This window comes from Desmodus rotundus, chromosome 1, assembly GCF_022682495.2.
Source record: "Desmodus rotundus isolate HL8 chromosome 1, HLdesRot8A.1, whole genome shotgun sequence".
Taxonomy (NCBI): domain Eukaryota; kingdom Metazoa; phylum Chordata; class Mammalia; order Chiroptera; family Phyllostomidae; genus Desmodus; species Desmodus rotundus.
In genome coordinates, this window is record NC_071387.1 from 95,810,979 (window position 1) to 95,836,195 (window position 25,217).

The following is a 25,217-nucleotide window of genomic DNA, read 5'->3' on the forward strand; positions in this document are numbered from 1 at the left end:
CAATGGAAAAAAGTTCTAACAACCCCATTTTGTAAATAAGGAAGCTGAGGTGCAGAGAGATTAAGAAATTTGCCCATGGTGACACAGACAGTCTTCCAGGCAGTCTGACTCCAGAGTCCGTGCTTCTAATCACTATGCTCTCCTCAAATCTTCTGGAGAGAGGAGATCACATACAAAAGTTTGGGGATAAGAATGGTATCAGACTTCTCAGCAGCAAATTGGAAGCTAAAAGCTAATGAAGGAATGCCTTCAAAATTCTCAGAGTAAATTAGTTTCTATGTATAATTTTACACCTACCCACTTTTTTCAAAAATGTAGGATAAAGATATTTATAGACATGTTAGGTGTCCAAGTGGTTTCATCCCATGCTCTCTTTCTGAAGAAACCACTGGAAGATGTACTCCAGCAAAATAAGGGAGCAAACCAAGAAAGAAAAAACATGGGGCTCAGGAAATCGAAGTGAGCAGAAGAGAGAGGTGAAGGGAGGTATCTAGGCAGAGCAGGCCTGGAGAACAACAGTCCACACTGGAACAGGAGCCTGGGAGGCTTCCAGAAAAGGAAAGTAGAATGGACACAATAACGACACATTTAATTGTGTAAAAAGTTGTATTGGAAGGTTAATGGAAGATGTAAAAAGAATTAGTGATAATTATATAGAACACTAGTGGGTCCTAGAGCAAATTAAGCCTGAAACATCAGGGGAGGCAAAAATGACAAAAAACGAATCCGTCCTGCATCGGGCACTGCATGAGAAGGCAGGATTCTTTGGGAAAGGCAATAATGCTGGGAAAAAGAGAAGGCAGCAGGAAAAGAGGAAGACAAACTATGAGATGGATCGACTCAATAAAAGAAGCCATAGGCACGAGTCTACAGGAGCTGAGCAGGGCTGCTGGGGGCAGGACAGTGTGAACATCACTCATCCAAGCTAGGAGCTGGAGCTGACCCAATGACATGTAACAACAATAGAGAAAGTAGCAAAGGAAAAAAAAAAAAAAGAATGAGGCAGATCAACTCCGGCCAAAAACAAAACCTTGTATAACAAATTAAATGTAATCACATAAAGTATCCAGCAGTGAATTTTTATTTATTCTTTTTTCCTTTAAATATATTTTATTGACTATGCTATTACACTTGTCCCATTTCCCCCCTTTATTCCCCTCCCCCACCCGCACTCCCCCCCCCACCTTAGTTCATATCTATGGGTTGAACATATGAGTTTTGGCTTCTACATTTCCTATACTATTCTTAACCTCCCCCTGTCTATTTTGTACCTACCATTTATGCTTCTTATTCCCCGGGCCTTTACCCCGTTCTCTCTGCTCTTACCTCCCTGCTGATAACCTTCCATGTGATCTCCACAGCAATGAATATTTACATAGCTTAGAATGTAAATACACTTGAACAAAAATAAGATAACTGATTGATTACATCAGTTTTTCTTCTGCACAAAGCTCTTAAATAGCTTTCCATAAAACTCCTACTACATATCTCCAAGTTTATCCCATGGCACTCCCGCTGCTCTCTCACCAAACTCTAGCCCATCAACCTTTCCATGGTACTTTAAACAAACCAAGATCCTTTGTACTTCCAGTTCCCTCCATCTGGAACCTCACCTCAGGCTCTCTACCTGGCTGGCTCACTCAGTCCTGGCTCAGCTCAAAGAAATCCTCTTCATAAAAGCCCCCTCTGACCTTAGCCAACACCTAGCTAACTCTCCCTATTAATTGGCTTCATAGCCTTTATCCTAATCTGTAATTATCTTGAGACTTTTCTAGTTTACTTTGTAATTATCTCTCCTTTTCTGCTAGCATATAAGATCCAACAATGCAGGGGATGTTGTGTATGGGGGATGTTCCCAAGCACCTAGAACAGTGTCTGGTCCATAGTTAGTGTCCAGAATGTACTGAATGAATGAATAAGGGAGGTACACAACTGGGGACTCTACTGCCCTCCATGTTCACATTTTCCTTGCTCTTCTCTCCTAGCAGTAGAAGCTGAAACCACCAATCTCTTAAGACAAGGCTTTGGGGAAAAAATTTGGACGTTGGTTCCGTTTGTCCACTTACACAACTCTCTAACTGGTTCATTTTCTAGCTTAGGGTGGGTAGTAGAAAGGGGCGGAAAATGACTGGGACTTCCCTGGCCTGAGCTCTCTTAGTTAATTTAGAAAGGAAGAGGTGTTGAGAGCAAGGTAGGCACCCAACTTTTCCTTGGGGAGAGGCGGCGCATCAAAATTAATGTAACTGTGCCTTGGGTGGAAATTAGAAAAGAATCACAGGTTCGAACACAGGTAAGGGAGGCAATGAAGGAAAAGGAAGAGGAAGAAAAGGAAAAGGGAGCCAAAGGTACAAAAGAAAGAGAGAAGTTGAAGCATGAGGAAGATGAAGAGAAGGGACAGAAAGGCAGAAGAAAAGGCAGTGAGTAGGTGACCTCAGCACAGACCAGGCACATGTGCGTGGCCTCCTTCACTTCCTTGTGGGAGTTGGGGAGACTCCTTTCATTTGCTGAGGAGCATTGAGGACTGTAATGCCCTGCAGCCTATGCCTTTCTGGGTAATCTCAGATAAGTCCCTGGGTCTCCGTCTTCTCATCCACAAAACAGGTGCAGCCATACCCACACAGGGCAGGGAAGTCAGAGAGTAGATCCGAAAGGACATACTTCTATCAATTATATTTGTTTCACCTAGTCAAGTACCAGGCCTGGAAAAACAAAAGCCTGACTCTGCTACTGTTCTCCAGGAGACCCACTCTCAGGGGAGATCTAGAATAGGGACATCAGTCACCCTCCAAATAAGGTGAAGAGTGGTAGTACCAAGAGAGCTAGAGTGGGTGAACTGCTGTAGATAACTAACTTGGTGGTCAGTGGTCACAGCCAGTCCTTGCAGCTGAATGGCCTGGGTAAATCCCTCCCAGTAACCTGCCAACAGCAATCAAGGCTCAACTTCAAGAGGAGGGTGTACTTGGCTCACATTAAGGGCACACCTCCAGTACCCAGATTGGGTGCTTCGGGAGGCTGTGCCAATAGAGCCTATGGGACACCTACTATATTAGGCCATGCTACCAAGACACGGAGTCACAGCAGCTCTACCTAATATAAAGCAACAAACACAGGGAAGTTACCAAAATGAGGAGCAAAGAAACATTGCCCAGATGAAAGGACAGATCAAAATTCCAGAAAAGAGAACTAAACATAATTGAGATTTTTGGAATGTAAGGAAGCAAAAAAATAAGCAAACAGGACAACAAAAAGAAAAAAAGTCCTAAAACATGAGGACAGCGTAAGCAGCCTCTGGGACAACTTCAAGCATTCCAGCATTCACAATATGGGGGTGTCAGGAGGAGAAGAGAAGGAGCAAGGACTTGGAAATCTGTTTGAAATAATACTGAAAGAAAACATCCCTAATTTGGTGAAAGAAATAGCCATGCAAGTCTAGGGAGCAAAGAGAGTCCCAAACAAGATGGATGCAAAGAGGCCCATTCCAAGAAACATCATGATTAAAATGTCAAGGGTTAAAGACAAAGAGAGATTCCAAAAAGCAGCAAGAATAAAGCAGTTGGTTACCTACAGGACAGTTCTCATAAGACTGTCAACTAATTTCCCAAAAGAAGCTTTGCAGGCCGGGAGGGATTGGCAAGAGAAATTCAAAGTTAGGAAAAGCAGGAACCTACAGCCAAGACTGCTTTACCCAGCAAAGCTATCATTTACAATTGAAGGGCAGATAAAGAGCTTCCCAGATGAGAAAAAATGAAAGGAGTTCATTATCACCAAACCATTATTATTTGAAATGTTAAAGGGACTTTTTTAAGAAAAAGATCAACAGTATGAACAATAAAATGTCAGCAAATACACATCTATCAACAGTTGAATCTAAAAACCAAACTCAGCTAACAAGAGGATGGAGAGAGAATCATGGATATGGAAAGTGTTTTGATGGTTGCCAGATGGGAGAGGGGTGTGGGGAATGGGTGAAGAGGTTTGGGGATAAAGAATTACAAATAGGTAGTTACAGAATAGGCATGTGGGAATATGAAGTACAGAATAGGATGGAGTAGCCACAAAACCTATATTCATGACCCACAGATTGAACAATGGTGTGGGAATTGGCTCAGCGAGGGGTGGAGGAGGGGGCGGTGCTGGGTGGAGGGAGGCAAAGGTGGACAGATCAGGACAAATGTAAGACATAATCAATAAAATGTGAGTTTTTAAAAAGAAGACAAAGTTATTTCCTTTGGGAAGGAAGTCATGGAAGCATGGAAGGCTTCCCAGAGGAGCTGGCTTTGAAGAATGGCTCTACAGATTGGGCAGAATTTGGAATTGGATATGCAGAGAAGGGCAATGGGCATTCTAGATGCAATAAACGGTGTGAGCTAAGGCAACAAGAGTGGAGTGTGAATATCTGGCTGGATTTCAGCATATGTGCAAGGGGGCCAGGCTGGATAAGTAAGTCAGGGAAGGACTTCTAAGAGTGTTGGCGACTTACTCCAAATAGGCTAAGCCACAGATTCCTAAAAAGCCTCTGCCATGACCCCCCTGTAACATTTAATAAGAACAAACCCTTTTAATTATAGCACCCCCCAACCCTCGTGTACAAAACCATCAAAGCCTATGGCTCTGCCTCCAGTAAGAATAGCACTGCAATCCTTCGGAGATACAACCATCAACACAATACATATTGTCCTGGTCCTCCCAGCATACCATGAAGGGCCCTTGAAGGCCATCATACATATATGGGAAAATGAGGCTCAGAAAGAGAAACAATCTTCCCAAGGGCATTGGTGAACAGGGTCCCAAATCACCTGACTCTCAGTTTCCCATCACGCTCTGTGGTCTCTGGGATCTCTGAGTGGCCCAGGTTCTCCCACCACTAAGCCACCTACCCAGCTTATGGGCCTCTACTACTCTGTGCTCCAGCTGCTGCTGCCTCTTCCACTCTCCAGAGTTTCCCAAAGAGCAGTGGCACAGCTTGGCTTTAATGGGGAAGGTGGCCAAACTCTTCTGAGCAGCAGAGGGCCATGTGTGTTCATGCACACGGTTGCCCGTCTCAGCCCGTCTGTCCTACATTAAACATTTACTAGCCTGCACTTGGGAAACACCTTTAGTTTGGGAAGAGTAGGGCACCCAGTCCAGTCTCTGGAGGGGCGGGGGTAGGCTTATAAAAGGTTAATCACAAAGGTGGACCAAAAGACACGACCAAGCACGCTGAGGCCCTGACTAGAGCAGGAAGGTCACGTTGCCGCGGTATTTCTGAGAGGAATGGAGAAAACAAACTGCATGTAGGGGAGAGGGTGAGGAAAGAGCCTGGGATGAGGAGTCCAGGTGATAGGTACAGTCATATGTTCAGGTCTGTGTCCTCTCCCTCATGAGGGCCTCTCCTGCCCCCCAACTCTGTCCTGTGCTGGAGCTGGGTTTGGTTGGTCTTGAGAGGATGAAGCTGTGGAGCAAAGAACTTAGATGTCCCTGAAGGATGCTTCACAAGAGCCTTACAGCTCACTCGCAGATCTCCTGGGAGGAAGGTAGAGGCATTCCCAGGGAGAGTGCCTTCTCCTTTCTGTCAAGCCCCCAGGACATTTGAACTCTCCACTCTAGAAGTCCCAGTTCCTGGCACTTCAGAAAATCTGAGATGCGGAAGACTCCTGAAAACATTGCTCTCCAAGAGTGTTTTATAATCCAGTAAGAGATGGGTTCTTGTCTGGAGAAGCTTAGCAAACAGCAAGGAAGGTGCTCGGGGAGGTACTTGGCTCCTGAAACTTTCAGTTCACACATCCCTAAGATAGCTCAATGCTCTGAACGTCAGGCCTGTATGTCTACCTGCCCGCTGCACATCATCTGGATGCCCTAGAGCCAACTAACACCCCATGTGTCCCAAGCTAAATTTGTCATCTTCCACCCCATCCCAACTTCCAGGGCTTCTGTGTCCTCTCTTCAGCAATTGGCAAAACTATCCATCCATTTACTCAAGCCAGAAACTCAAGGAGTTACCCAGGACTCCCTCTATTCTCCTATCTCTCATATCCAACTTCCATGCTGCCTAAACCAGGGGCAAATTCGATGCTTTCGCCTAATGCAGCAGCTCAGCAGCATCCAAATCAAGTATCCACTCATAATGGAACACTCTCCTCTCTTAGCCTCCTTAATGACACACTCGGCCAATTTTCTTCCTGCCTCACCTGCTTCTTCTCCACTGCTCTACTGCTAATTGTTGGAGTACTCCAAGTCTGGTGTTGTCTACTTAGATTCTCGTATTAGTTATGCTGCTTCAATTGCACGAGTTTCAAGTACTGTCTAAATGTCTGTGGCTACCAAATCTGGATCCCTCCTATCTCTCCACTAAAGCTTCGGCTCATTGCCCCAGCAACTGTGGCTCCGTTGGTTGGAGAGTCATGCCGTACACCCAAAGTCTGGGGAGTCCATTCCCAATCAGGGAACATACCTTGCTTATAGGTTTGATCCCTGGGTGGGCCACGTATGGGAGGCAACCAATCAATGTTTCTCTGTCTCTCTCTCTCTCAAATCAATAAATATATTTTTAATTGGTTTTAATTTAAAGCTTAGGCTCATGGACACACCTGCCAACTTGACATGCTTCTTCAATTTCCTTTGTATAAATCAAACTGCTGAAGCCATGTGTGTTCAATCCTGCACCTCATCTTCTTCGTCCCAGTAGGAGTCATCTACCCACCACATTGCACAACACTCACAACCTGTAAACCATGTTCAACTCTACCCTTTCTCCCACCCTTCTAGTTCAAGACCAACAAAGCCTATGTATAACTCTACCTCCAAAATACCTTCCCAGTCGTCCACTTCTCTCCACCTTTGCCCACCATCACCTGTTGCCTGGACAACTGCAGTAACCCATCTCCCTCCTTCTACTCTTGCCCTCCTCCAATTCATCCTTAACACGGCAGCCAGAGAGCTCATAAATACAAAATATGATTACATGGTTCCCCTGCCTGAAACCCTCCAAAGGGCTTCCATAATACTTAAAATCCAAAGTAATAGAAAATTCATGGCTACTTGATCTAATCTGGCCTCAGTTTACTTCTCTAAAACCATATCCAACCCCCCACCCCCTTACTCACTACATCCCTGACATACTGGAATTCCTTTGTCTTTAGAACATGATGAACCTTTCCTGCTTTAAGCATTGGTGTTCCCTCCACCTAGAACTCTAGTCCACTCGAGTTTTACTCAGCTTAACTGTCATTTCTCAAAGACAAGTAACAGAAAAACCAACTAAAATGGCCTGACCAACAAAGCGATTTAACTTACATAAACAGAATCCTACATTAGGGCATTTCTGGAACGTGTAAAAAAAAAGTGGCCCATCAATATCATCACGGATCCAGGTCTTTTCTATCGTGCTATCCACCAGCCTCATCTGGTGGGCTAGCTCTCCTCTCAATCCATTCCTCACATACTAACATTAAAGGTAGAAACTTCCTGTGTCCTTTTTTGAAAATGAACCAAGAAACTTTCCCAAAAGTCTCTAATATACGTCCTTTAACTCCTCATTGTCAAGAATTGGCCACATGCTCACCCATAAACCAACCGATGGCATGGCAAAGGACACAGACACATGATCAATCTAGTGGAGAAGGGTGTACCCCAGAATATAATTACGGTTCTGCAAAGACGCAGGTGTGAAATGGACAGTTGACTAGGTAACCAGCAAGGCTTTACCGCATCTTCCCTGGACCATGCAGCCTAAAGTTGCCTAAAGTTTACATTATGCAAACATTAAACTTTGCATAATGTTTAAATAACTTTAAATTTATTTTCACTGTACTTATCACCATTTGAGGCAATGTGGTGCACGCCAAACAGACTTGGAAGCCAAACCGAATTTGAAATGTGGGTACCACTTTCCTAGCTGTGAAGTTAAATTACTCAATGTAATTTCGGGAAAATGGGAATGAGGATGATGAAGATAATGATGGGGGGGGCGGATTACCTACTGTTGTGAGGATTAAATAAGTGAAATGCTTAACACAGCTACCCTGATGTCAGTTCATTCCTAGAGCCCAGCTGTACTCTGGAGACTTCTCGTAGCGGTATAACAAATTCCCTTCTGGCTTAAACCCTGCATTTCCGGCGTTTTCCACGGAGCGCCCCTCCCTTTCCCGCGTCGTCATTTCGCAGGCGCCGGTAAGTGAACCGAGGAGCCGGGGCTCTCCCCGCCCCCTGCCCTTTTTCTCCTCCCCTGAAGGTAACTGAGGGATTACGTACACCTTTCAGATGATTGGACAGGTCTGTGAAATTTCGAGGGCAAAGCCCTAAGAGCGCCGGCTTGAAGCTTGCTCCAATTGGTCCAGGCTGCATAAGGGGCGGGCTAAAGCAAACTCCATAGAAGTGATGGGCCTTACCTGCGGCTCGGCCCCGGGAAGCAGTCGCTAACGCTCGTGATTGGTCAGGGCCTCTGGAGGCGGGCCCCAAGCTGAACGCGTTTCCTCGGTGCTGGGGAGCCTGCTTCGCGGCGGGCGACATGTCCAGTGTGGGGGGGCGGAAAGCGTGGGGACACCGGAGGAGAAGCCACTGACGCTGCCAGCCCCTTCAGCTTCAGCCCAGAGCCCACGCTCGAGGACATGTAAGATGTCTTGACCTAGCCTGGGCTGGGGAAATCGCCGCCTTTCTCCCTTTTATTGGGGAGGGTCCCTCCACGTGGTCGGAAGTAGCCCCTGTGCTCTTGTCCCAGCTCTCGCGTTCCAGCTGTGCCGTCTGACCTCGGCCGAACCTTCCACCCTCATATGTAAAATGGGCTTAGCAGTGCACACCCGAGGCAGGGTAAATGGTGACGCCTGATGAAGAATGTTAGAAACAGCCCTGAGAGGAAATACTGGGTCCTTGCTCTGCTTCTGCCTCTGTCCTTCAGGAGTGGGAGGTAGAACGTGGCAAATGCAAGGAGTACTGGGAGGCTCTTACTCTTGCAGGAGGAAACCAAGAAGGGCTTCTTAGGGGCAGTGGCCGTGGGTCTGCAAGGTTTCTGTGAGACCATAGGATATAGAAATGCAGAGATAAGGGTGTGTCTGGTGGAGGAAACTGCAGAGGCAGCAGCAGGAGATGGAATGGGGAAGAGGTTATTGTTAGGTTCCGTGGAGTTTAGGGTCTGTGTAGGGGCTTGGCTATTTTATAGTCCCATAGAAAAGAGATGACTTGTTTAAGGCCATGTGAGGTGTTTGTTGCGGATTCCGGTTGGAATCCCATGTCCCCATTACCTGTCACTGAGATACCCGCCTGGGCCCTGCATCTCCTCACCCACCCCTAACCCTGGGACCTGGGCTCCCACCCCTTTTTCCTATACCAGCCGCCGCCTCCATGCTGAGTTTGCTGCTGAAAGAGACTGGGACCAGTTCCATAAGCCTCGGAACCTCCTCCCGGCCTTGGTGGGGGAAGTGGGGGAGTTGGCAGAGCTCTTGTGAGTAAACGAAAGTCTTCCTGGAAGAGTCTGTGTTGTGGGGGCGGGGACATTTATTTGGGCATCAAATATCCACGTATTAAATTTTCGCTTCTCACTGCCAGGGTCTGATCTTCTTGCTGGGGGTACAGAGATGAGTCCCTACCCTCTAGGGGCACCCAGCTTCCTGGGAGAGAAAACAGCAAGGCAGATCCAGGTCTAAGAAGGGGTGGGTGGCAACCTTCTGTTACCCTGCCTTTAGAGTGGAAGGGAAGGTGTTCTATAGAACAGGGGTCCCCAACGCCTGGGCCATGGACTAGATAGGAATTGGGCCACAGAACAGGAAGTGAGGAGTGGGCTAACGAGTGAACCCATCCCTGGTGCGAGAAACGTTGGGGACGGCTGCTGTAGAGTACCTGTCTATGGCATTCCAGGCAGGACGGGCCTACATGTTCATAGGTAGTGAAGTGGGAAAGAGTAAGTTAAAATCAGGGAGAACCAGGGCCTCTATTAGTGTAAGCTTCTCAAGGAAGAGCAAGGAGTTTGTATCTTTTCCATTCTCTGCTGTCTTCCCAGTGCATGACACACAACACTCATTTCAGTAGGTATCTACTGAATAATTGATGGGGCTCTGTGGAGGAGTGGGTTGGGATAGAACTGAGAATTATAAAATTAGGGTTAGGAATTGATTGAGTTTGGATAGAAGACATGAACAGATTTGAATGGTTGAAAGAGCACTGTTCCTGCAGGGTGGATTAGGCCCCCAGAAGAATTAGGGCAGGGAAAGCCCATGCCACGTTGCTCAGTTGGTTGGAGCAAGCTACAGTGAACCAAAAGGTTGAGAGTTCGATTCCCTGTCAGGGTATGTATGGGAGGTAACTGATTGATGTTTATCTTTCTCCCTCTACCTTTGTCTCATTCTAAAATCAATAAACATATCCCAGGATGAGTATTAACAAAATTTTTTAGAAAGACATTGGGGCAGGTCAAGACCAGTGAGGGGGCTGGTGTAGATCAGGGGAGAGGTGGTGAGGTCTAAGCCAGTGAGGTCACTGTGGGGGTGGAGAAACGAGGGCACAGAGATGTGTGTGAGGGCAGGCCGTTCGTTTATTACAGATTTATGAGCACCCTCTGTGTACTCGGTCTTCTAAAGTCAAGAGATGTGGCCTTCCAAAAGGTGCACATCATTCCCATCTTCACAGTGCAATAAGATGGACAACGGATGAGCAAACTAGTGTTAAAATATCAGAAATTGTAATGTTCTATGAGGAGAATAACCCAAGGGGGTGAGAAGGAAGGAAACGGGAAGACAGCTTTTCTAAGGAGGAGAAACGTGAGTGGAGACCTGAATGACAACAGGAAGGAGGCAGCCAAGGGGAAGCTCTGGGGCGAGCAGGGGAAGATCATTCAAGGCCAAGAAGTGCAAAGGCCTGTGACAGTTTGACCTGTTTGCAAGACAGAAAAAGCCAGTGACTTGTAGGTGGGGAGCTGGGGAAAGTAGTGAGTAATGACATTGGGAGAGGCAGGAGTCAGCTCATGCAGGACCTGGAGGGCGTGCATGGTCAGGAGTTTAGATTTTATTCCAAGCACAGCTAGGGGAATTTCAGCAGAGGAAGGACAAAATGCAATTTGTGCTTTTAAAAGCTGATACTGCGCAAGAGTAGAAGATGAGTTGGCAGGCTTCCCCAGTGGTCCAGGTCTGAGATTTAGTCTGGGGTGGCAGCTGCTAGGCCTGGTGAGAAGTACAGTTAGGTTTTCATGAGTAAAATGATCTCTTGCCAGCTCTTTGGCTTAGAGGTCTGGGTTAATGTCATGTTGGTGTCTCTTCCCCACCCTGGCTCTAACCAGGGCCCAGATGGGTTGAGTTGTCCTTGAAGGAAATTCCTAGGAGGTGACAGTTCAGTGCTGCAAGGACTGGGGTGCTCTGAGAGGGGAAGTCCATTGTCCTGCTTAGCATCTGCATGTCTGTGCCTATCTGTGTGCTCCACCCCCCAGTCAGTGGAAGCCTGATGAGGAGCCTGGCCCCCAAACCTGGCCCCCCCAAGGAACGGGCAGCCCTTCAGGAGGAGCTTAGCGATGTCCTCATCTACCTGGTAGCATTAGCAGCCCGCTGCCGTGTGGATCTGCCCCAAGCAGTGCTCTCCAAGATGGACACCAACCGGCGACGCTACCCAGCACATCTGTCCCGTGGCTCCTCCCACAAATACACGGACTTGCCCCATGGGGCCACCTATGAAGACCAGACCGTGGGGACTACAGACCTTGCCTGTGAATCCACACGCCAGGCCTCAGCCTAGAACCGCGGACCCACGATCTGCAACTCAGCATAGCATCTGAGGAACAGGCAGTGGCCTGGCCATGGAACCTCATTCTAGCTGTTTCTTTACAGCTCAATGTCTGAGGTCTGAGGCTCAAGACCCTCTGGAACACAGCCTCTTGGTACTCTTCTCTCTCAATAAAAATTTTGTCTAGCAACTCCTGGATCCTTGTTGGGGAGGCTCTGTCTCAACAGGTAGTACAGAGGGGCACCAGGGTTGCTCTTTGTCTGCCGCACCTCCCACATGCTGTGCAGAGATCTCGTTTCTAGCAGGTCCCCTGTGGGATCTCCTGCAAGTTTGTTTCCCCTTTGGAGCCTCTGACAGAAGATTGGAGGCTGTACTTAGTGGTAAAAGCCCAGATTTTGGAGCCAGGACATCAAGGTTCAAAAGCCATATTTGATACTTATCAGCTGGATGGTGTTTATTGGTTTCTTCACCTAAAGTGAAAATAATAGTATCTACCTGATTGATATAGGGCGGTAAACTTTAAGTCAGTTATTGTAGGTAGAGTGCTTAGGACAGTGCCTGGCACATAGTAGGTACTTTGTAAATTTGCAGTTATCTGTCTTTCAACTGAAAACATTCAGAGGCCCACAGCAGGAAACGTCACCAGTTAAGGTAGGCCTGGGCCCAGGACTGAGCCTCAGGACCCAACACAAATCAGGGTCAGGTCTCAGATGTGGAACAGAACAGGTCTTCCTCTCCTCTTGGGCTTGGGCCTCTTGCCCCATCCCCTGCCCTCCCAAGACCAATTTCTCATCCCACCTCTGCACCTAAAGATACTATTAGCTGTGTGTAATTTATCTGTTGTGTGACCTGGGGCACATCACTTCCTTTATGAGATGCCTGTAGCCTGCATTCCTCATAGGGTGGGGTAATGCTGGGAAAAAGACCTTTAAATTATTCTTGCTGCTGTCATGGGCCTACTTCCCCAATAGTAAGATGAAGCATCCCCTTTTAACAGCCTCATTCTTCTAGTGACCTTATCCCTCTTAACCAGTGACCTCTTCCTTACCAGCTAAAACTATCCAGATTGGAACTGCTTCAGCTTTCTGTTCCCAGACCCACCTGTTTATCCCTACTGGTTTGATTTCATTCCCTCTCCTTGGTCAGTTATCTCCTGTCCCCTCCATACAGTCAGCTTCTCTTCCTTTCCATCAGCCTTCCCACCAGCACAAAAACTGAGTCTCCTCCCTATAGACCAAACCAACAAACTTCCTCCAGCTACTTCCCTCACACTTTTCACAGCCAAGCCTCTTGAAAAGGGTTATCTACATCCACTTTGCTTCCCCATCCTCCTATTTATACCCAAACCCACAGAAGGCTGGCTTTTATCCTCACTGTTCCACTGAAACTGCCCCCCACTTCCCCAAACTCCTACAAACAGCGGGCACCAGAGCAGAATCTGACTGTGCTGGCCATTTCTCTGTGAAACTTTCCTCTCAATTTTCTAAAGGAGACACTTCTGGATTTCTTTTTACCTCTGGCTGTTCACAGATTTTCTTAGGTACCCTCTCCTGAATGAGATATCACGAACTCCAGACCTGATATCCCCAAGCTGTTATTTTCAATCACCTCCCTGAACCCTTCACATTTACCTTACATTCAGTATGTCCTGAGTAGGTGTAACAATTGTTGCCACTTCTACTGTCCTACACATCTTATACCATCTCAATGACACTAACGGCCATCATCCAAGCTAAGAAATGAAGTCATCCCCATCTTCCTCCTCCCCAAAATTCTAGCTCCTTAATATGTCCCCTGCATCCATCCCCTCTCATTCCTCAAGGCTTCTTTGCTGCTTTGGATCCTTTCATCTGGCTTCTAAGATCCCTAGTTGTCAATCTCCTGTCAACCTTGTTTTTTGGGGATCTCTACAAGATCTAACAAGACTAGCGTGCAGTTTCAGTTGCTCCACATATTTCCCAGACCGTCTCTGTCAGCCTTGAAGACCAGCTTAAACCTGTACACAATGAGCTCCAGGACGTTCACTGGCAGCTCACCAACGGTCTGCGGAATGCAGTATCTGATCACAAATGTGCTGTATTTATAGAATGTTCCAGATCTGAGGTTAAGGACATACCCAAGGGAGGAATGTGGATGACTACACACACACAAACCAGTTCCAGGAATACCTTTTGGTCTTATAGCCACACTTGGTTCTGTGACAATTTACTTAAGTCATCTAAGCCTTCCCAAACCCCAACTTTGCTCCTCTCTTCTACTTGATGAACAGGCATGGACAGGGGGTGAAGACATAATACTTTATTTACTTACACAGGCTGAAAATTTGTACTGAGAAGGACTGGGCATGGTTTCCAGGGTTCCAGTAGGGGATTCGCCATGTGTCCTAGGTCCAGCCTGCCTGCCATCACACGCAGACCACAGACCTGGAGTCTTTGCCCAAGTTAATTCAGCCACTAGGAGGCAGGGCCCTCCCTAGCCACAACCCAGAGCAATAAGATCTATGCTCAGCTACCCTCGCACTCTGGGCAGCGCTCAGAGGCAGTGCCTGCTGTTGCTCCAGAGGGTAGCTTGAAGTCTCGCCCACAGCCAGCGCAGATGTAGAGACGGCGCCGCATGTGCGCACGACGGTGGCGGATAAAGTGTGAGCTGAGGCGGAAGCGCTGGCCACACTCGCCACACGGGTAGGGCCGCTCGCCCGTGTGCGTGCGGGCATGCTCCGCCAGGTTGGAGCGGTGGCCAAAACGGCGGCCGCACACCGCACAGCGGTGCGGCTTCTCCCCAGTGTGCACACGCCGGTGCTTGGCCAGCGCAGAGCTCTGCGCGAAGCGCGTACCGCAGTCAGCGCATGCGTACGGCCGCTCGCCTGTGTGCGTGCGTCGGTGGCGCGCCAGGCACGAACTGCCGCCGAAAGCACGTCCGCAGTCTGGGCAGGCATAGGGCTTCTCGCCCGTGTGCACGCGCAGGTGCTGTGCGTAGTTGGAGCTCTGCGCGAAGCGGCGGCCGCAGTGCGTGCATAAATAAGGCTTCTCCCCGGTGTGGCGCCGCCTGTGCTGCTGCAGGTTGGAGGCAGCCGAGAAACGCTTGTCGCACTCGGGGCACTTGTAGGGCCGCTCGCCGGTGTGCGTGCGTGTGTGTTTGGTCAGCGCAGACTTCTGCGAGAAGCGCTGGCCACACTCGGTGCACGTGAAGGGCCGCTCCCCAGTGTGCGTGCGGCCGTGTTTGGTCAGCGCCGACTTCTGCGAGAATCCCCTGCCGCACTCGGTGCACGCGAAGGGTCGCTCGCCTGTGTGCGTGCGCGAATGCTTGGCTAGCGTAGAGCGGCGAGCAAAAGCACGGCCACAGTCCGGACACGCATGTGGGCGCCCAGGGTCAGCAGATGGTGCTGGTGCCTCACTTGGGACCTGGGAAGAAAGGGAGGACATGACAGTCCTGACCCATAGTCCTGACAGCCAGGGACCTGCAAGCTGTAATCTTTCGGTTTGCCCTGTGTGAAACAGGAAAGCAAGGATGCCTGCCTCATAGAAGGGCTGTGCCCATTAAATTACATACTGCATTAACGCACGTGTCGATGTTTGGCGTCATTCTGGCTATTCTTTACTAATTCAACAAATATTTATTTAGGGCATACAATGTGCCATACTCTGTTCTAGGCACTGGGGATTCAGTATGAAATTTTTTAAATTCCCGCTTTCGGGAAGAATGGATAAGGACTGCTGGTGTTAGGGGGATGCTGCAAATTTAATAAGATTAAGAAACTACTGGTGTAACATGAGCAAAGATCTAAAGGAGGAGAGAAAGCAGGCTACAGAGGGAACAGGGAGACCCTGAGGTAGGAGTTTTGCAAGTTCCAGGAAGAGCAAGGAAAAGTGCCTAGAGCAGAATGCAGGAGGGGGAGAGTAATCTATGGGGTGCTCCTGGAGGGGATCTCTCAGCTAAAGGCCTTGCGATATGAATGAGATGTGGAACAAGTAGAGATGTTAGAAGGTTTTGAGTACGGACATGACCACATCAGACTCACTTCAAAAGCCTCCATCAGGTTGCCGGGGTTGCAGAAGGCAACAGGGCAGAAGCAGGGGCCCGGGGAGGAGGCTACTGTACTGCAGTATATCTGGCAAGAGAGTACAGTGGCTCAGATCCAGGTGACGGGTGAGAAGTGAAGGTGGCGAGAAGTGGTCTGCTTCTGAATATATTTTTGCCATTTGAGAAAACAGATTTGATAAACAGATTAGATATGAGACATAAAGAAAAAGGAACTGAAATGACTCCAAGGATTTGAATTTAGCAACTACCAGAATGGCTGGGGAAGAACATATTGACAGGTGAGACCCGTTTCAGATCACATGTGCAATTCTTGACACATCTGGAGCTCAGGAGGGGTCCTAGACTAGACATGTTACCTGGGAAGCCATCAGTCCATAGATGGTTTATAAAGCCTTAAGACTGAAGGCACCCAGGAAGCAACTATCGTTTTTAAGCTGTGAAGAAGGCAAAGGTAAAAACCCAAACACAATTCTGAGGCCTGAATTGAAAATAAGCAACTTTCATGAAGACCAGGGTTTTAGAGATAAAATCAGAAAATGGCGTCTGAAAGGTAGGTGAAAGGAAAACGTTGTATTAAGACTATTAACACTGTATTATGTTAACATTTTATATTAACAGTAGAAGGAAGAGGAATTCTGAGGGCATACGGCTCCCTCCTTAGAAAAGAGAAGGCTCGTCCCTGCAGAACTGATGCTGAGTATCTTCTATTGGCCAAGCAATTAGATACATTATTTCATGAACGAATAAATACTCAGCACATATGAAGGAAAAAACAATCTCACCTTCTCCCTAGAGTAGTTATCACATTATTATTTTATAGATAAGGAAACAAGCTAACAGAGACTAAATGACAGCTAAGGAGCAGTTAACACTTTTTTTTTTTTCTTAAGTTGCAGTGAGTGCAAATTCAAGGTCTTAAAAATGCTGTGGAAGAAGGCAGTCAACTTCTGGTAACCAACTCAGAAACTGGAACACAAGGCAGTTTGGGAACTTAGTGAGCAGCCGAGGGAACTCTACTTTAAACAGTACATATAACTGCTAATAGTGATCCCAACATTAAAATGTAAAGCTTCAACAATGCTATTTTATGTACATAATTGTATTAAGTCTTCCTGTCACCTCCTTGAGTCAGGTGTTCTCTCTGATAATTGAGAAAACTCAGGTGTGCCCTGACTGCTGTAGCTCAGTTGGTTGGGCATCATGCCTCAAAGCAAAAGGTCACCGGTTCAATTCCCAGTCAGGGCACATGCCTGGGTTGCCGGCCTGCTCCCCAGTAGCAGCATCCAGCTGATGGGTGTTTCTCTCACACATCGATGTTTCTCTCCCTCTCTTCTCTCTGCCTTCCCTTCTAAGAATATATAAATAAAATCGTGGGGAAAAAAGGCAGAAAACTGAGGCACAGGGAGATTAAATCCCCGGAGCCAGTGGGGGCCAGGACCCTTAGGTGCATTGCACTTCCCTGCACTTGCACAGCCTAGATGTGACAGAGGGTGGACTCCAAGTCCCTGCTACTCTGCAAGAGGGATTCAAAGTTAAAAATACAAGTTGATACTTTAAATCGAGAAACTCCCCATAGCAGATTTGGCACAGTCTGAATTCAAGGTCACACTTTCCTGTCTTGCCCGGGTTTTGACACCTATTGGTTTCATTTCAACACGTCAGCCCTTGCAGAGAGAACTTTCCCTATTATGCCTGTATTTGTTCTGGCCCCTTTTTCTTTGACATCCTTCTTTAAGATGACTTTGCCCAGCCTGAGGCCTTCCTTATGCTGGGTTCACTGACTTAGGAAGAACTTCTCCACACAAGTGTTCTTGGTAGCTGCAGCTGCAGGAGTAGGGCCTTGGGTGCCCCAGAAGAACTCGTGGTAAGAGGGGGCTGAGACTAGCTCATTAAGACCCCAGGCAAGTCACTCCCTTCCCAGGCCTGGGTGAACAAGGAAGGTGAGGCAGGCTAGGTGAGATCAAAATCACCGAACACCGAACGTGAGGTATGCACACACCACAGGATGCAAGAGATTTCTCAGTCTTCTGTAGGCACACTTTTATCTCGTTACAATCACTATGTATTAATTTTCACAGATATTAGAAAACCAATGGATCACATGAAACCCACAGTTCCATCAGTAGTATTGTTTGGATGAAGGTGGATTTAACGAAAACAACGTGAATCTATCTGAAGAAAAGCATTAAGTAAACGAGCCCAGCAGGTGAGTGATTTACATGGTGACAAATACCACACTAGGTGGTCATTAAAGGACCTTACATGTCTTAAGTTCTACAACTATTAGATTTAAAATGAGACTAAAAGGTGTCTGCACTATAACAGAGGGTACCATGGACATACATGTAGTCCAGTAATAGGATAATCCAAGTGTTTGAAGATGGTGATCTTGTCTTCCTGTATAAGTTTTTTTTAAACCAGAGCAAAGTTCCCAGTTTCCTCCTCAGCCAGTGCCTTCCTAATTAATAATTACACCTACCAGCCTGGGCTGGTGTGGCTCAGTGGATTCAGCACTGGCCTGCAAACCAAAGGGTTGCCAGTTCGATTCCCAGTCAAGGCACATGCCTGGGTTGCAGACCAGGTCCCCAGTAGGGGGCGTGTGAGAGGCAACCACACATTGGTGTTTCTCTCCCTCTCTTTCTCCCTCCCTTCCCCTCTCTAAAAATAAATAAATAAAATCTTTAAAATAATAATTACAACCACCATTTATCGAGCAGTCTGTGTGCCAGGGACTGTGCTACGTGCGTTTCACCCACGTTCTCATTTTAAACTCTCACAACCCTTTGGGTTAGGTATCATTAGCTCCATTCTATAGATAAGCAAATAAGGCTCAGAAATAAAGCCTTAATAAACTCTCCACGGCCCTACAGCTAATCGATGGCAGAAGCAGGGTCTGAACTAGAAGTCTGTCCCTGTCAAAACACCTGTCCTCGTAGTCATGAAGCAATTCTGTCTCACAAGTTAGAGGTCACCTAGGCACCTTGCCTCCCTCCCCTGGACCTTTTCAGAACCCTCCTTCTTTTTAGCACCAAGTATAAAATATGATCCCTATCCTCCATCTCCTTGCTCCAGGAAGTGTGGTCCACAGACCAGCCCTATCAGCATCACTGGGAACTTGTTAGAATCTCAAGTCCCACCCCAGACCTGCTGAGTCAAAATCTTCACTTAGACGAGATTCCCAGGTGATTTCTATGCATGTTAACATTAAGACACGATCTAGAAGAGAGTAGAGAAACTACTGCAGAAAGCAGGTGGAAAGGTGAAGAGGGTTTTACAGGCTGCAAGACCACTTGTGTGAAGTCTGAGCCTGGGCCCTGAAACCGTGCTCAGCCATAGCTCTCCAGCCGTGTGAAGCTGGGGCACGGGAAGGGAGTTGGGTGATGAAGCCAGTACAGGAGTCAGATGGTGTACATCTTTGAATGCCAGGCTTAGGAGCCAGGACTTTATCCTGCGGGAAACAGAAAACCAAAGGTTTAAGGAGAGGGAGAGGGGGGAGCAAAAGAGAGGGTTGGATGTGCAGAGAGCCCTTTGAGGAAATCTTTGTATTCATTAAAGAGACTGGCTTTTGATAGGCAGTGAGAGAATGCTTCAGCCCCCGCGTGGAGCATAATTAAGGCCTGTCCCGGACAATGACTGGCCCTAGGACTGGGTGACAGCTAAGAGTTGTAGGGTGTCAGCACTGGAAGAGGCTTTCGAGATCACTGTTTTCATAGAAACTGGGACTCGGGAAGACCACACTGCAAGGTGATGAGTTATGCTGTGGGCACAGTGCAGTGCTAAATGTTTGTGGGGTGTGTGTGAGTAATCCTCAGTTCCACCCTCTCCCTCCAAATACGGTCACCCAGATGATACTTAGACTGGCTTTCAAACATCTGACTCTCCTTATCGCATTTTACAGACGAGAAAGCACAGGCAAAGCTGATGAATGGTGTAGTCAGAATTGGAACCAATGCTTTTAACTGCTGCGTGTACCATGTATAGTCTGTCCCCACTTATATGTCATGACTAGCCACGCCCACCCTCCACCTTCCCATCCTTAGCTCCAGCCAGTCCAGTCAAGGTGCCCAAATATCCCCTGCTTTCTGTCTTGTCTGCACTGCTATCACCACCTTAGAGCAGGCTACCAGCCTTATATGGCCTGTCCTTCCCACAACAGACAATAAGTCTTCTAAAGAGAAAATCTAAAGTCTTTCTTCTGATTTGAGGCTTCTGATAACATGGCATGACCTCACACAACGTGTTAAGTTCCTGTGCTGGCTTTCAATGCCTTTAACTCTCGGGCCCCATCTCCTCTGAGCCTTTGCTTTTGTTGTTTCCTCCTCCTGGGATGCCCTTCCTCTGCCTCCATTTGCCCAGTCCGCACGAAGCTTTCTCTGTAAAGCCTGCCCCACTGCCCTGAGTTTGTTGCCCTCAATCCTGTCTAGGCCTCCGTGTTGGTTTCCCTTTTCACCCCCAGCCCCAGGATTCAGCATAAAAAGGCCTTTGAAAAAAAGGAGTTGAGCCCTGGCTAATGTAGCTCAGTTGATTGAGCACGGACTGCGAACCAAAGGGTCATCGGTTCAATTCCCAGTCAGGGCACATGCCTGGGTTGCAGGCCAGGTGCCCAGTGGGAGCTATGTTAGAGTCAACCACACGTTGATGTTTCTCTCCTTCTCCTTCTCTTTCTCCCTCCCTCCCTCTCTAAATAAATAAATGCAAAACAAAAGGAGTTGAAAGAAAAATTTCCAGAAGGATGACCTAGTCCCAAGTCCTAAACTTTAGTGAGAAGAATGCATAATAGCAGCAAATATTTACAGTGTTTATTATGTGTCATACCCAGTTCTAACTCTTTATAGGTATTAACTCACTTAATCCTCACAAACCGAAGAATGAGCTGTTACGGTTTTGCTTTTACAAATGAGGAAAGTGAGGCACATAGAGGTTAAGAGTCTTGCCCAAGTCATAGAACCGGTAATGATGGAGATGGAAGTCCACCTTAAGTTCTGGAATGTCAGTTCTTTTTTTTTTTTAAGATTTTATTTATTCATTTTTAGATGAATAAATACCCATACCCACTAGGGGGCAGCAGAACTTTCATTCTCTGTAAAGTGGCTGCTGTGCAGGAAGAAATCTGAGCCTGCACCCAAAAACCTGGTCCAGCCAGAATTCTCCAGCTATAAGCAGTGTTGGGCTGGCTGAGGCTGGGAGTTCTGTAGGGTTCTTGGAATTGGTGGGAGTTCGGGTCTTGAATGGGGAAATCTAACTCATTCTGATATTAAAACTCATCTCTTTTAATTTTTTTAAAAACTCCATCACCCTTAGGCTAAAACCCAAAAACCCTACCTGACCTTCCGAACACTCTAACCTCATCCATGCCAGAGCATGGCTGAGCCACCTGCACACTTCTCCCAGTGCCTCCTCGCTCTTGCTAAGCCACTGAAAGGCCCATTTCTTCAGCCTGAAGTAGTCACTCACTTCACCCCTCACTTTCACTGGTCTCACATAAGCCATCTCTTTTCTAACTTTGAGAGCTTGGACCAGTCACCCAACTGTCTGGTTTCCTGGGCCTCAGTCTCCTCACCTCTATAATGGAACAAATACTACCTACATTATAGAATTGAGGTGCTTAAAACAGTGTCTGGAGACTTCCAGTCAAGATGGTGGTGTAGGTAAACATGGCTTGCCTGTTTGCCCCATCCTGGTGATTCCCTGCAGCCTGGACCCACCCAAGCTGTCCAGTGGCTTTTCATGAACAGCTTCTCTTGCACCATGCTTCAGATTTTCCTAAATTCTCTCAAGCAACATCTGGCTTTGGGAGCCCTGTACATCCTGCTAAGTTGCCCTGGTCCCAGCACTAGCAGCAGTCAGGCTTGGTTCACAGCTTGGCCTTGCATGGGCACCTCCAAGCCCAGCACAAATAGCATCCATCCACAGATCGCTGTGTAGCTTATGGTGTGTGACCCCAGAGAGAACAAAGGTGATGGCTGACCTTGGACGTGCCAACAGCAGTCAAGGATCAACTACAAGAGGAGGGTGTACACAGCCCACCTGGTGAGCACACCTTGAGTACCCAGCTTGGATAACAGGAGAAGCTGAGCCACTGAACCCCATGGGACACCTACTACATTAGGCTACTTACTCTATTAAGCAACTCTACCTAATACACAGAAACAAACACAGGGAAGCTGCCAAAATGAGACAAAAAAACATGGCCCAAATGAAAGAATACAGAGATGAGCAATCCAGTAGATGCAGAGTTTAAAACACTGATTATAAGGATTCTGAATTAACTTAGTGAGAACCTCAACAGCATACAAAAAGATCCAGTCAGAAATGAAGGATCCACTAATTGAAATAAACAACAATTTACCGGCAATCAACAGTAGAGTGGATGAAGCTAAGAATAAATCAGTGATTTGGGTTGTAAGGAAGCAAAAAACTACCAATCAGAACAGCAAAAAGAAAAAAGAATCCAAAACAATGAAGACACATAAGGAGCCTGTGGGACAACTACAAGCACACCAAGATTTGCATCATGAACATACTGGAAGGAGAGGAGAAAGAACAAGAAATTGGAAACCTATTTTGAAAAAATAATGACAGAAAACTTCCTAACTTGGTGAAGAAAACAGACATTAAAGTCCAGGAAACACAGACAATCCCAAACAAGATTAATCCAAAGAGGCCCACCCCAAGACACATCATAATTAAAATGCCAAAGGCTAAATACAAAGAGAGAATCTTAAAAGTAGAAAGAAAAAAGCAGTTAGTTACCTACAAGGATAGTTACCTACAAGGGAGCTCCCATAAGACTGTCAGTAAATTTCTCAAAAGAAACTTTGCAGGTTGCCCTGACCAACATGGCTCAGTTGGTTGAGCTTTGTCCTGCAAAGTGAAAGGTCACCAGTTCAATTTCCAGTCAAGGCACATGCCTAGGTTGCAGGCCTGTTCCCCAGTTGGGGCAGGTGCTAGAGGCAACCATTGTTTCACACATCAATGTTTTTCTCCCTCTCTTCCTCTATCCCTTCCCCTCTCTCTGAAAATAAATAAATAAAATCTTTAAATAAAGAAAAAAAAAGAAACTTTGCAAGCTAGAAGACATTGGCAAGAAATATTCAAATTTATGAAAAGCAAGGACCTACAACCAAGATTACTCTACCCAGCAAAGCTACTATTTAGAATCAAAGGAGAGATAAAGAGCTTCCCAGACAAGAAATAGCCAGAGGAGTTCATCATCACCAAACCAGTATTATATGAAATGTTAAAGGGTCTTCTTTGAGATCAAAAATATGAACAATAAAATGGTAATAAATATTTATCAACAATTGAACCTAAAAAACAAAATAAACAAACAAGGAGAACAGAAACAATCATAGATACAGAAAATGTTTTGATGGTTGCTAGATGGGAGGGGGTCAGGGAGATGAGTGACAAAATGAAGAGATTACAAAGTACAAATTTCGTCCTGGCTGGTGTGGCTCTGTGGATTCAGTGCCAGCCTGGGAACTGAAAGGTCACGGGTTTGATTCCCAGTCAGGGCACATGACTGGGCTGTGGTCCAGGTTCCCAGTTGGAAGCATGCCAGGGGCAACCAATGGATGTTACTCTGGCACATCAATGTTTGTCTCCCTTGCTCCCTCTCATCTCTCTAAAAATAAATAAATAAAATATTTAAAAAATAATTTAAAATATTAAAAATAAAAATTATTCCACTTCCCTGGCTAGTGTACCTCAATGGATTGAGCACTGGCCTGCAAACCAAAGGGTCACTGGTTCGATTCCCACTCAGGGCACAAGTCTGGGTTGCGGGTCAGGTCCCCAGCAGGGGGAGGGGGCACATGAGAGGCAACCACACATTGATGTTTCTCTCTCTCTAAAAATAAATTAAAAAAATAAATCTTTAAAAAATAAAAATTAATTTTTTTAAAGTACAAATTGCTAGTTACAGAATAGTTATGGGGATGTAAGTACAGCATAGGAAATAGAGTAGCCAAAAACCATATATGCATGACCCACGGACATGGACTGCCGGAGGGAGTGCGGTGGGGGGAGGGGAGAACCTGGGTGGAGAGGAGCAAAGGGTGGAAAATTGGAACTGTAATAGCACAAACAACAAAATATAATTTTAAAAAACATGGCAAAGATTTTTTTTTTTTTTTAAACCCAGCGGAGAATAGTAAATGCTACTGTACCAAGAGTCAGAGGTCACCCTTGCCTAACCTGGCCCATCCCCCACCCAAGTCTGCATTAAGCTCCCAGTTTTGGGGTTCCACTCTGGTGCCTGCACTCATCACACAGAATTATAGCTGCGAGGTTACTTAGCAGTCTATCCCTGCTACACATCAGGCTCCATGGGGAACCAGGGATAACATTTACTCTCCAGCACCGAGCACAGAGTTTGGCACAGTAGGTGTGACATCTGTTTGACGCCAGCATGGGCAGTGGGGCAGAAGGATGGGTTGCCAACCCTCAGATCCTAAACCTGAGATTCATGGAAATGTAGGGACAGGATCCCGGCTTCTGCAGCATGGAGACTGGAACTGAACCAGGTTAGGGGAAACGGGGCCCCAGAGTGTGGGACACATACCTCCTTGTTGTCCATGGGGATCTTGAGTTTCACCACCTCATACTTCTCCTCACCCTCATCCTCCTCACCCTTCACCAGCAGCACCATCTCCTCTTGCATCTCTTCCTTCTCCTCCATCGTTTGTGGTTCGCTAGGCATCTTGGTGTCCTGAGGAGGGCAGCTGAGTCAGAAGCTCAGGACCCGCCCCACACCATGGCCCTGGCCCAGGCAAAGTGGTGCAGCCCTGGCTTCTCTAGCCCGACCTTCGTGTCTGGGTCTGGCCCTTTCCCCTTCCACCCCAGCTCGACCCTAGGCACAAGCACTTCCCAGGGACCAGCTCTGAAGACACTCGTTCACCCCACTCATCTCTGCATTTTGGACCCTGAGCAGTTCGAATCCCCAGTCCCACAGAACCGCCACCCTCCCCGCGCTGAGTCACTCCCTGACGCCTGGGTCCGCGGCGGAGAGCTGCAAGGTACCCGCTGGAGGCGGGATCGGGGCGGAGACCCTGAGGAGCGCGTACTCACCAGCCACGGGTTCCGCGCTCGCGCAGCCCAAGGCCAGGGTCCTGGTGGTTGGCCACTCGGTAGGACGGAGGTTCCGGGGGCGGGTCAGGGCCTCGGGGGCGGCCGGTCATTGGTCAGAAAACCTAACCCCGCCCCTAGAGGAGGGATCCAGAGGACCCCGGCGTTCCAGCCGCACTGCCCCTGGAGAGTGGAGATTTCAGACCCTGCGTTCGCCGCTGTGCCCCAATTCCCAGGCCCCCTGACTGTACAGCTACAGCTTTCAAGGTCCTCGCAGGTTGGAACCTACCTTCGGGGCTTGTCTCCCCTGGCTGGCTCGGATGTCTCGGCTGCAGCCAGGCCCGTCCCCTCCGCCCGAACTAGGCCACGTGCGCTCCAGCCCTGGCATGGGCCTCTGGGTGGCGCCCTGCCTGGAGGGCGAGCCCTGT

General features: G+C 47.5%; 2 protein-coding genes across 3 annotated transcripts; one reads left to right on the plus strand and one right to left on the minus strand.

Moving 5' to 3' along the window:
* The first annotated feature begins 2,372 nt into the window (after positions 1 to 2,372).
* Positions 2,373 to 11,899, plus strand: LOC128779503 (dCTP pyrophosphatase 1-like). Its single transcript, XM_053913522.2, is given in 5 exon segments — positions 2,373 to 2,417; positions 8,466 to 8,587; positions 9,305 to 9,415; positions 11,390 to 11,429; positions 11,431 to 11,899. Coding segments are annotated over 5 exon segments (579 nt in total). The 3' UTR covers positions 11,692 to 11,899.
* A 2,063-nt stretch (positions 11,900 to 13,962) lies between these two features.
* LOC112304659 (zinc finger protein 771) lies at positions 13,963 to 24,767 on the minus strand. 2 transcript variants are annotated; one of them, XM_071221841.1, is made up of 3 exons: positions 24,287 to 24,767; positions 15,698 to 15,859; positions 13,963 to 15,080 (listed from the first exon to the last, which is right to left on the minus strand). In XM_071221841.1, the coding sequence occupies exons 2-3, from the start codon at positions 15,710 to 15,712 to the stop codon at positions 14,184 to 14,186; spliced, it is 912 nt and encodes a 303-aa protein (XP_071077942.1). In that variant the 5' UTR covers positions 15,713 to 15,859; positions 24,287 to 24,767; the 3' UTR covers positions 13,963 to 14,183. The 2 variants fall into 2 exon arrangements, with proteins under 2 accessions (XP_071077942.1, XP_024416063.2); XM_024560295.4 differs by lacking the exon at positions 15,698 to 15,859 and having other exon boundaries at positions 24,287 to 24,763.
* Between the last annotated feature and the right edge of the window lie 450 nt (positions 24,768 to 25,217).